We start from the raw sequence: 12,460 nt of genomic DNA, 5'->3' as shown, positions 1-12,460 counted from the left end.
GTGGTTTAAAAACCCTACTGAAAAAATGTCTGACCGCACTGTGGTTGCAGCCGTTGTGTGTGCTGACAGGTAAAATACACTGCAGCTATTAACACCAGACAGAAGGAGATTCACATCACCATATGGAAATAAGCGTAAATGGATGGAGAAGTATAGATTACTGTAAAGCTACGTCTTAGCTGGTGCTTATCTTGGCGAAAGCCGAGTACAAATCAGCATGAAGTTTTAACATCTACTCTCGTGTAATGGAAAAAATTAATCATGTGGTTTAAAAACCCTACTGAAAAAATGTGGTTAAATTAATTGTTTCACTACGTGTGATTGTGGAAAATATGTTTTAAAAGTATTATGAAACATATCAAATGTTTTTCTCTGATTTTCACAGGAATCATGGCTGGATCAAACAGGTCTGGAGATCTTAGAGACCCTCAGAGGTCCATTCCCACTGGCACCATTCTGGCTATTGTAACCACCTCCTTAATCTGTATCTTTTTGCTGCAAAAAAATGTAAATTTTAAACAATCCATTTTATAAACATTTTTATCATTTACTATTTAACAAGATTAACCCCTTAATTATGCTAAACAGACATTTCCTGTGTAGTGTTATTTGGAGCATGTATTGAAGGTGTGGTGTTGCGAGACAAGTAAGTGCTGTTTGGTAATAATAATAATAGATAATAAACAATATGTAATAACAGTGGGTTACAAAAATGCTTTATAAATCCATTCAGATAAGACCTGCAGTCCCAAGTTTTCGCATGTAATACATTCTTCGTGTTTTTTCATTTTTATTGCATGCTTGCTTTCGTAATAGGTATGGAGACTCAGTAAAGAACACTCTAGTTGTTTCAACACTAGCTTGGCCTTCTTCATGGGTGATTGTGATTGGCTCATTTTTCTCATGTTGTGGGGCGGGCCTACAGAGCCTCACTGGTGCTCCCAGGATCCTTCAGGCTATAGCTCGAGATGGCATCATTCCATTCTTACAGGTAACAACATGCCCTGGCTTTCCTTTTGTGAAGTTGTATTAGTTGAACGCACCTTTATGTGTCTTGAGGCACCGGTGTTTGTTTTGCTCACAAAAAATGTTTACAAAGATGAAGAGAAAGTGTGCAACACAGTTGAGAGAATAGTCTTCTTGACCATAATCCTGTGATGTAACTTACATGACCTATGTGTCACTGGCAGGTGTTTGGTCATAGTAAAGCTAACGGTGAGCCAACCTGGGCCTTACTCCTAACTGCAGCCATCTGTGAGATTGGGATCCTCATCGGTTCCCTAGATTATGTTGCTCCCATCCTGTCAATGTGAGTGTGTTCCCCTTGCTTTCATCTTTTACTTTGTGATATAACACGGGCCAGGTGTAATCTGTGTGAGTGTGTGTGGGGGGGCGGGGGGGGACGGGGGGTGTTATAATTATTATTATTTTTAATTTGTACTGATTTTGGCTAGAAAATTTAAAGTGTAAAAAAAAATGTAAAAAAAGGCTATAGTTATGTGTAGGGCTCGACAATAAGGACTGCCCGATAGCCCGGGGCCAGTGTAAAAGACACAGTTCCGTCAACTGTCACGATCGGGCCAGTGCTGCATCGTCACGAAAGTTTATGTGTTTTTAAGTCTTGTAAGCCAATTTAAATATTCAAGTGCAAGAAGGACACGAAAAAGAACTCAATTCGGTACTTGCTATGGCGGTGCACAGAAGTTTTGTGCGCAAAAACACACATCCGAAGCTCATGCCCAGAAAGCCGCCACTCAGCACGTGAATACTGATTTGAGTTCTCTTTTATGTCTTTGTGCACTTGAATGGACATATTCACACAAAAATATGTCAACATGTCCGTATTGGCGAGTATCCTCGTAACATTGTCTTAAGTTATGTTATGTCTTAAAGGGTTAGTTCACCCAAAAATGAAAATGATGTCATTAATGACTCACCCTCATGTTGCTCCAAGCCCGTAAGACCTCCGTTCATCTTCAGAACAAAGTTTAAGATATTTTAGATTTAGTCCGAGAGCTTTCTGTCCCTCCGTTGAAAATGTATGAACGGTATACTGTCCTTGTCCAGAAAGGAAATAAAGACATCATCAAAGTAATCCATGTGACATCAGTGGGTTAGTTAGAATGTTTTGAAGCATCGGAAATACATTTTGGTCCAAAAATAACAAAACTACGACTTTATTCAGCATTGTATTGTCTTTCGGTTCTGTTGGGGATCCGCATTCAGTGACGCTGCTGACGTAAGACGCTGCTGACATGTTATCTGGTGCGCCCGAGCTTCGTTTACAGTCTGAGGGAGACGCACGCTGGAAACAAAACAATCTTCACAAACATGTCTAAGGATTTCCACACAGAGGAAGACTTGCATTTTTTTGCCCAGCCATATTTATTTGAACCCGAATACACGGACGCACCAGATACACGTCAGCAGCGTCTTACGTCATCAGCGTCACTACGGACTCGTGAACGCGGATCCCCAACAGAACCGGAAGACAATACAATGCTGAATAAAGTCGTAGTTTTTGTTATTTTTGTACCAAAATGTATTTCCGATGCTTCAAAACATTCTAACTAACCCACTGATGTCACATGGACTACTTTGATGATGTCTTTATTTCCTTTCTGGACAAGGACAGTATACCATTCATACATTTTCAATGGAGGGACAGAAAGCTAAAAATATCTTAAACTGTGTTCTGAAGATGAACGGAGGTCTTACGGGCTTGGAGCGACATGAGGGTGAGTCATTAATGACATCATTTTCATTTTTGGGTGAACTAACCCTTTAAGTGAACATAAACAGTTGAGAAGTAAAACGCATGTGTAACAGTATTTTACAGTATATAACAGGATTATTCTGTATTTAATTTATTCAGTGAAGACTGCAGTGTTATTTTACATTTGATTATTCAATTTATCTTCCTTAAAACTATTGTTAGACCTACCTGAAAAACCTTAAAAGCACTGTTTATTTTATTTGTATCTTTGTTCTATTGTAATTATTTGTGCTGTTGGTCGTAATTTGATTATTACTTTATATATATATATTTTTGTGGTAGGGGTAGTACATTTTTGGCAGGGCAATTAAAAATTGTAACCACTGGCCCGACTAGGACAGAAGAAAAAAAATCCTTAGCGTTGAGCAATTACACAAATATCATTTTAGCTTTTTGGCAAATAGAGATTTGTGTCAAAATTATGTTTTGATGAAACACTATTACTTTTAAGTGAATTTTATTTTAAAATGTATCATTTAATATATTTTATAATTATAAAAATGTGTGTCTGAAATTCTGTACAGTAATTGTGCCTGCACTCTAAATGTGGCCATTATATGCAGTTTTGCAACTCAGTTTGTGAATTTCGTGTTTTGGTATCGTGTTATAGTTTTAATTAATAGTTGAATTTTTGTTCACCTTGTTATTTTTTAATGTCTACATAGTTAAAATAAAATACGTGTTTTTTGTTTTATTTTATTTCAGCTAATATTTATTTTAATTCAATTTTTTTATGGTTTTAGTTTTATATTATTCTATATAATAAACTTGGTTTCAATTTCTACTTTATAGGTTTTTCTTGATGTGTTACCTCTTTGTAAACCTGGCCTGTGCTGTCCAAACACTTCTACGCACCCCAAATTGGAGGCCAAGATTCAAGTTCTACCACTGGCAAGTCACACTTAATGATTTCCAAAGGAACAATGAACAGGCTTGTTAGAAGTGCACATTCTGTTTTCCTACATGCTAACAATGTCATGCTGTTACATGGGCATGGGTTTTTCATTAACCAAATAGGTGTAGTGTAATGGTCATTAGTTCCATTTACATGTGAATTGAGGTAGAATGGAGCAGTCAGACTTAATGTTTACTTGTATTAACTACCATTAAATGCACCATTGGATGTCTGCAGGTCCCTCTCTTTCCTTGGAATGAGCCTGAGTTTCTCCCTCATGTTTGTCTCATCTTGGTTCTATGCTTTGTTTGTCATACTGCTTGCTGGATGCATCTACAAATACATTGAATACAGAGGGTAAGCAAGTGTCCATCAGATTCACTGTTTTTTTAGGTTAAATGTTCTATATTAACTCAAGAGATGATTCCTCCCTATGTCATTTCCCCAACACCCCTCAGGGCAGAGAAGGAATGGGGAGATGGGATTCGAGGATTATCCCTTAATGCAGCTCGTTATGCCTTAATAAAGCTGGAGGAGGCGCCACCTCACACAAAGAACTGGAGGCAAGCATTCCCAGCGCATTTTCAGTGCTATTTAAACATCATCATACTTGAAAAAAATCTAAGGCAAATATCATATAACTCATCTTCCAGACCTCAGCTCCTGGTGCTCCTAAAGTTGGACTCTGATCTGGGGGTAAAACATCCACGTTTGCTTTCCTTTACCTCACAGCTGAAGGCTGGGAAAGGCCTGACCATCGTCTGCTCAGTGCTGGAGGGCACCTACATGGCTCGTGGGGCAGATGCTAAGCTCTCTGAACAGGTGAAGGCATGAGCTTAAAGCCAAACCTCTGCATTTGACAACTTGATAGTTGTCAAATACAGTGATGATTGTCAAATACAGAGATGATTCTGTCATCCAGTTAAGTGTCATTTCTGTACCACCATTGTCAGCAAATGGGGGAAAATAAAAGAATTCTTACAATCTTCTAATTTTCTTCATAGTATCTGGCCCTTTAGGGCTTACAACCATAAGACAAATACAAATAATAATCATTTGGGATTTTTTTCACAGAGCAGAAAAAAGGTCACCTTGCATGTCAGGGCTAGATAACTACATGTGTCCATTAAAAAATGCTGACATTATTATATGTTGTCAAGTCAAATCCAATGTAGGGCTATACATCATCACATCAAAGACTAACACAGTTTATGAAACATTTTGATACTCAGTGCTGGTTACCAGAAGGTTGCTGTCTCAAACTCTGCAAGAAGCAAGCCATGAACATTGTGCCCTTGAGCAAGACACTTCGCCTAACCTATCCCACTGCAGATTGCACAAGAGTGAAAGTCCTTGTAATAAGTTTATGGCTTATGGTGACATTGCATGACAGTCACAAAAACTAATTCCCCTTTAGAATGCTGACCTTCCAGTCATTTTGAATCTATTTTTAATGTCTTTATGTTAAACAAAGTTCTGGAGATTAGTAGTAATTAAACAAGACATATGCTTATGCATATGCCTTTCTGACAGCATATGCACTCAGTCAGATTCCATGCTTGTAATTTTGTATTCAAATTTATTATACATTGATTTTTATTAACATATATCCATGTTTTTGTTTGTATACTTCACAGAATATCAAAGCAGCCATGGCAAAAGAGAAAACTAAGGGTTTCTGTCATGTGGTGGTGTCCTCTAACCAGCGGGATGGTTTCTCTCACCTGATCCAGTCCGCAGGCTTGGGTGGCATGAAACACAATGCTGTGCTGGTGGCCTGGCCCGCCAACTGGAAACAGTCGGAGAGCTCCCTCTCCTGGAAGAACTTCATTGGTGCACACTTGACATTTTCTGATTCTAAACTGCTAGAAAGTCAGATAATCAGCTTAAGGCAATGAAGTCAGGGATTATTGATGATGATTATAAGAGTTGAGACGGTACCTGAGCTTTATTATGAGCTTTATTATTAACTGTTGAAGGCTTTAGGTCTCAAAGTACCGAGAAAAAAAGCTGGAGTAACTCAAAAAGAGGAGTAACTCAAATAATTCCAGATCAGTTGGTGAAATATTATGTTGTTCATAATGGTGTGAAAACACTGCATGAAATATCAATCAGTTTGACAAAATAGTAAAAAATTATTTTATATCCCCCCCCAAAGAAACCATCAGAGAGACAACAGCTGCCAACCAGGCCCTGTTAGTGGCGAAAAACATTGATACATTTCCCATAAACCAGGACCGGTTAGCTGAGGGTACCATTGATGTCTGGTGGATTGTCCATGATGGTGGTCTACTCATGCTTCTTCCGTTCCTGCTCCGCCAGCACAAGGTAGAAGACGACAGAATGTCTGATACAGCAGCGCTGCTCTTTTATTCAACTATAGATTTCACACAGTGCTTTTCCCTGCCCTGAAATTATGTAGGTTTGGAGAAAGTGTAAGATGAGAATCTTCACAGTGGCTCAGATGGATGACAACAGCATCCAGATGAAGAAAGACCTGCAGACGTTCTTGTACCACCTGCGTCTTGAAGCGAAGGTGGAAGTTGTGGAAATGGTGGGATACAATTTTGACCCATTATCATGTTTTAATAAAGTTTTAATTATTATATTACATTATATTATATTACATTATATTATATTATATTATAATGATGGAATGTTTGCAAGATACTGGAATTGCACTTTTTGGTGTGACTTCACTGGCCACTATGTCATTATCTCTGTAGCATGCAGGCGATATCTCGGCCTTCACCTATGAGAAGACCCTTGTGATGGAACAACGCTCTCAGATGCTGAAGCAGATGCAGCTTTCTAAGACAGAGCGGGAGAGAGAGGTAATATTTCTTGAGAAATCTGTTCTTTTGGCATTGTTGTCGGGTTATTATGGGACTATGCGGGGCATTAATCAGTATGGTCGCAGTCAATACACTTCACACAGAGTCATAAGTTTTAGATGCAGTTTTAAGGCATTACTTGCAAGTTAGAGCTCTGTTTTACATTAAGCCTCTTTCTCCAACTTAACAATTTTGGATTGTTTGCTCTGTGGCGACTGCCAGATTCAAAGCATCTCAGATGAATCCCGGAATTCCATCAGGAGGAAGCCCTGCGGCCAGAAAACATCTCACAAGAAAAAGTTACACGTGCCAACTGTAATTCTGGACGAGGTAGCTCAGGGGTTTACCTCTTACCGATAACATAATTTCACTCTCTGTCAAGGATACTACCATTAGATAACCATCCTGTATAACTCCGCTGAACTGCTCCATCCAAACCAACTCTTTTCTACTGGGGCTTGTGCCTGAGCTGGAGCCGGTGCTCAACTAGGGTTAGTACTTGCTCAGAAATTACTTGTGTTTCCACCGATTTGGGAGCTGTGGAATTTCTGCCTACTGACATCACAGGTTCTCTTGTTCGAGAGACTAGGATTTGTACATCAGGGTTTTTTTGTGTGCAAAAGCGCAGCTCTGTTCCAGATTGGGCAATGGCTCTGGCACCAGCCCCAGTTGAAAAGTGGTAATCCATTCACATCGTGAGACATGACAGAGCCACAGCTTTCACCAAGAGTTGCCTTTTGCAACTATTATTCTGCTTTGGTTTTCACCTCATATATTTGAAAATTCCTTATTATTTAGCAATAAGCAAAGCAGGGCAATGAAAATGACTGTGGCCCAGAAAATGTCAAGATTTTATTTGTTTACAGCATGTCTGCATGTCATTATAGAGCATGAGTTAAGAGAGTCTCTAGTCTTCTGAATTTTGAGTGAAAACGTGCAGCTCCACTAATTACACTGCTTTGTTATAAGACTGTTTTAATCAAACTACACTACCATTCAAATGTTTGGGGTCTGTTCGATTTTTGAAGTTTTGAAAGAAGTCTCTTATGCTTAACAGAGCTGCAATTATTTGATAAAAAATACAGTAAAACAGTAATTCTGTCAGGACCACTTTCCTCAAATAAGATTGACAATTAGCATACAGTTTGGATTGGCGGTATGGCTCCGTTGGGAGAGTAGGGAGAGCAGCAAATTAGGTTAAACACAACAGAACCAACATGAATGTATGCAGATATCATTAATTCAAGATTTACAGCATAATTTGAGAATTTATTCTGATGCAAGGGGAATCAGAATGCCAAATCCTGACTGACGAAGGAGCTGGGGAGGGATGAGGGTAATTAGCTCCTGAGAAACACGATAGCTGCTGATAATACTGAAGGAGCTTATATATACAGTGATAGGTGTCATATTCATAAAGGTAGACGTGGATCAGCTGAGAGTCCTGATCATGACAGATTATTGTAAAATATAATTACAATTTAAAATAACTGTTTTCTATTTTAACATATTTTAAAATGTGATTTATCCCTGTGATATCAGCAGCCAGTACTCCAGTCTTCAAATATGCTGATTTGCTGCTCAAGAAACATTTATTTTTGTTACTTTTGTGCTGCTTAATATTTCTGTGGAAACTGTGCACTTTTTTTAATTCTTTGATTAATAGTAAGTTCAAAATAACAGCATTTATTTGAAAGACTTTTCATTCATTTTCATTTAATTTATTTAATTTTAATTTAATTTTAATTTTTAATTTAATTTAATTTATTTTGAACGACTTTTCAATGTTTTTACTGTCATTTCTGATCAATTTAATGCATCATTGTCAAATAAAAGTATTAATTTCTTTCAAATAGATCGTAGTGACCCCAAAACTTTTGATTAGAGGTGTATACATTTATTTACTTGTATATTATGTACTGTAGAATGTTTGGTCTTGACTGTCAGTGACTCTCAGTCTGGTTACTAATCCATAACTTGTGTTTGTGGGTATCGCAACCTTCCTGCAACACTCATTCCCCCGCTGAAAAGATCAGCACAACTGGTTTTAAATACTGATTGCTTATTGAGCAAAACTTACTTTTTCAACCACCTTGGTCTGCAACCAGCCTGGACCACCATGGAAATTCACATTGGCCCAAGCTGATCTTTTCAGCACTGTCTTTTACAAAGATTGTCTATCTAGGTCCTGTCAACCTGCTTTCCAGCAGCATTTTCACCTAATGTTAATGCAGTTTATTGTTGTAAGCAGTGTGTGTCTTGGTCTTTCAGCCTCAGCTGATTCATGACAGGAACACTAAGTCACATGCCGTTCAGAACGACAAGCCCACGCTCATGTCCGACCGGGTCCATATGACCTGGACCAAAGAGAAGCTGCTTAGCGAGCGCAACCGCCTTCGGGAGGCAAACATGACTGTGCGGGACATCTTCAATATGAAACCGTGAGTTCATAGATCAAGTAAAATTTTTGCAGTTTATCTGAACGGTTTTATCATGTTTCATAATTATATGGTTTAGTTTTTTTCACACCAAGATATTTTGTTTTGTCCTTCCAGAGAGTGGGAGAATCTGTAAGTTACTTTGACTCTTATGCATGTGGTTGATGTCCTTAAGGGTCTGCATTAATTGTCTGGTCTGTGTTACAGTAGTAGATGTAAACAGGATGTGTTGCATGTGTGTCACACTAAACATGCAGCATGAGTTGGTGTGTGTGTCTCTGTGTGTGGCCTGCTTTAGTCAGTGTGAGTCATTGTCACGGCATGTGTCAGCATGGAAATATTGTGACAGAGATGTTTCTGTCTGCATGTGTATCAACACTACCTTTGTGCTTACTAGAAATAACATCTACAATTAGTCAGCTATTATTATGGTATTCAATATGTTTAGTGCTAAGTCCATTTCATTGTATTAATGATAAGAATAACCCATTTTTATTTTTTGCTGTTGAGATGTTTTTGGTTATTAATTCATGTTTAATATTAACATGTAGATGGATTGCACATTCATTTTACATTTTACTCATTTAGGAGTAGATGGTTGTTTCATATATTCCTTTGCAAAAACTTGCCTTTGAGAATTCTGAAGTGTAATACTTATTCACATCTCTATCAATGAGGTTATCAATAATTCCTAGCACTGGATCCCTATCATATTTCAAAACAAAATAGGCTCACTGATATCATTTACAAACAAGTATGAATCTCTGCTAAAGTAACTTTACAAATGAATTCTTCAGACATACAATACTAACTACAAACATACACTAAATTCTAAAGTTTAGGGTCAGTATGATTAATATTATTACTATTTTTAAGAAATTAATACTTTTATTCAACAATGAATTTCATTGATAAAAAGTAACAACACTTTTATAATGTTGCAAATATATATATATATATATATATATATATATATATATATATATATATATATATATATATCGTATATAAATGCTGTTCTTTTTAACTTTCAATTAATCAAAGAATAAAACTAAGTTTTGATGCTAAATGTGAATGACTGAATTTTTCACAGGGATCAGACTAATGTGAGAAGAATGCATACTGCTGTGAAACTGAATGAGGTTGTAGTTAACAAATCTCAAGAAGCCCAACTGGTGCTGCTGAACATGCCAGGACCACCCAAAAACCAGGGCGGGGATGAGAACTGTATCCTTTCATCAGCTGAAATGCAGACAGTGGCACATCTACTTAAAGGGGCTGTTTTATAGCTGAAGGGTAATGGAAAGAATCATGATAACATAGTCTGTCATTTTCTTTCAGACTGAGAGTTATTCTTTAAATGTCACCTTCATATACAGCAGAGCAGTTGCAGTTCTCCACATTTTTCCTTCACTCTGAGTTAAGACATGGAATTCCTAGAGGTCCTCACAGAGGGATTGGAGCGCGTGCTGCTGGTCCGAGGTGGCGGAAGGGAGGTTATCACCATTTACTCATAGCATCATGCAGGAACATACGAGGAGAGCATTTCTGTCAGGAGAAGCTGTCCAGAGCTGCACAGATACTGTACAAATGGGCTCAAGATAGGAAATCCCACTCCAGCTGAAGGCCAGCACAGCACATTTGAGGATTCTTCTCATTTCCTTCTCATTTAGCGTTGTCCAATTGTGATCAGATCGACGAAAACGCATTTTAATACCAGGTGTGGACTGTGAACATCCACACTTGGATGTGGTCCATATTAATCATTTAAATAGAGACAGGCCAAGGACCTAGATTTATCCAATAAGACTTGAAGAGAGTGGTATCAGCTGTCTTATAGCTGAGATATTTAACTGTAACGGACAGTTTTTGAATCATTAAAGTGTATTTGTAATTTATGTGTTAAATATGTAGTTTTTCATCTCATCGCATTCTTCTGCTGAGCTTTATGTAATGCGTGATGTTAGTTTGATTCATTCGATTTTGTGACGTTTTGATATCAGTGTTTTTTTTTTGTTTTTTTTGTATATATCAACTGATTTTATCATCAGCCAAACCTTAAATCTGTCAGTATTGAATATTTCATAGTTTTAACTTTTTTCCCCTAAAATGTTTGCTATTCTTTTCATGACTCTGGCAATATTTTTCTCAAAACAAATATGTATAATTTATATGAATGTTTTTTACATATTTTATATTAAAAAGGCTTTCACAAGTGTCTGTCATAAAGGTAAATTCAGAGTTCATACTCTCTTAAATGATTACACTCCTTGTTGGAAAAAGTGTAAATAAAAAAAATAAAATAATGTAGGCTATGTGTTTTGAAATAATTTCGGGAATTTTTTTTTATTATTATTATTATTATTATTATTATTATTAACAAACATGGACCTTACAATCAACTCTTGAAGACAGGCCTGATGTACAATGCACACACTCCACTCCAGTAGAGGGGGATGAACACAAACCATTAAATACTCCCATTGTGATGCACTGTTTTGATAGTGACACCTTAGCTGTCAGTATTGACCAGACAGGACTGAAATGCTTGATAAGTTTTAATATTTAGTTGGGTGCAGTCCTGGACAAAGATTATCAAAAATTTATTGTAACCACAAAATATTGTCTACACTTACCAAAGAATACTGACCATGGAAGAATATACTTTTAGGGAATAACTAATCCCTTTACCCTGTAAAACAGTAACTTCTTGCTTGATATGCTGCTTGTTTCACACGAGGCTCTATTTTCAGTTAATTCCGTTGGCAGGTTTTCTTGCCATGTGGTTTGAAATGACAAATTTCAACAGCTTGCAGTCATAGTGATTGTTCTAGTGCACCCCCGTACAAAAAGACACTGTATCCCAAGTTATCCGTATCTCATTGTGCCTTCATGTAGGGGTAGTTATATCTTTAACATGAACTTTACCAACAGAGCTTTCTACTTAATTCGTCTGGTATTCAGAAAGAACATGCAAAAGGTTCAAAATTTCCATATAATTAAGTTAAATGGTGATAAGGTTACTCAATTAATAAAATTAATTTTCGCAACTTTCGTTCCATTAATTGTTATTTTGTAAAGAATAAAAACATTCATCCAGGATTCTGCATCCACTTTTTCAGTCATTTTCCACATACCATGTGCGCTCAACAAAATGGGTTTTTCTGTTCACATCGCTGAAGGAAACAAGTGTTTTATGATGGTTCCTTGTGCCAAAGCCTCTCTAGCTTTTCACATTGAACATTCAAAATTATGTAATGATCATGCCACATAGTTTTTTTCTATATCATATAATATTAATATTCTGCATCATAATTCATGTGTTAAATTATATAATTATAAGTCCATATCAATGCTGAACTGAAAGTAATTTTTTTAAGAAATTAAGAAAGAAAGAAAGAAAGAGAGAAAGAAACAAAGAAAGAAAGAAACAAGAAACAAACAAAGAAAGGAGAATCTTAGCCCATTTTCTGTGCCTTTCCCCTTGTTTCTTTGATCTTCTTGAGAATGAGCAAAG

At 37.0% G+C, this 12,460-nt stretch overlaps 1 protein-coding gene across 12 annotated transcripts in view; it reads left to right on the top strand.

The window, feature by feature from the left end:
• Window positions 1-11,246, top strand: part of slc12a7a (solute carrier family 12 member 7a) — a 29,042-nt gene extending 17,796 nt beyond the window's left edge. For 2 of the 12 annotated variants that reach the window (XR_013203417.1, XR_013203422.1), the window contains exons 10-25: window positions 386-484; window positions 589-646; window positions 817-991; window positions 1,191-1,309; window positions 3,569-3,667; window positions 3,909-4,028; window positions 4,130-4,234; window positions 4,325-4,493; window positions 5,309-5,504; window positions 5,830-5,999; window positions 6,094-6,225; window positions 6,398-6,505; window positions 6,728-6,835; window positions 8,777-8,963; window positions 10,037-10,170; window positions 10,369-11,246. Coding sequence is in view for 6 of the 12 variants with exons in the window: in XM_077227084.1 (XP_077083199.1) it covers window positions 386-484; window positions 589-646; window positions 817-991; window positions 1,191-1,309; window positions 3,569-3,667; window positions 3,909-4,028; window positions 4,130-4,493; window positions 5,309-5,504; window positions 5,830-5,999; window positions 6,094-6,225; window positions 6,398-6,505; window positions 6,728-6,835; window positions 8,777-8,946; window positions 9,061-9,075; window positions 10,037-10,170; window positions 10,369-10,460 (2,159 nt within the window). In the remaining 6 variants the exon portion in view is untranslated. Of the gene's footprint in view, window positions 1-385; window positions 485-588; window positions 647-816; window positions 992-1,190; window positions 1,310-3,568; window positions 3,668-3,908; window positions 4,029-4,129; window positions 4,494-5,308; window positions 5,505-5,829; window positions 6,000-6,093; window positions 6,226-6,397; window positions 6,506-6,727; window positions 6,836-8,776; window positions 8,964-9,060; window positions 9,076-10,036; window positions 10,240-10,322 lie in introns of all 12 variants that reach the window. The other 10 variants (XM_077227084.1, XM_077227091.1, XR_013203428.1 and 7 more) reach the window with 8 other exon arrangements.
• The last annotated feature ends 1,214 nt before the right edge of the window (window positions 11,247-12,460 follow it).

This window comes from Siphateles boraxobius, unplaced genomic scaffold (assembly GCF_051911475.1).
Source record: "Siphateles boraxobius isolate OS27281-9 unplaced genomic scaffold, OSU_SipBor_1 1, whole genome shotgun sequence".
Taxonomy (NCBI): domain Eukaryota; kingdom Metazoa; phylum Chordata; class Actinopteri; order Cypriniformes; family Leuciscidae; genus Siphateles; species Siphateles boraxobius.
This window is presented reverse-complemented; position numbering and strand designations above follow the sequence as displayed.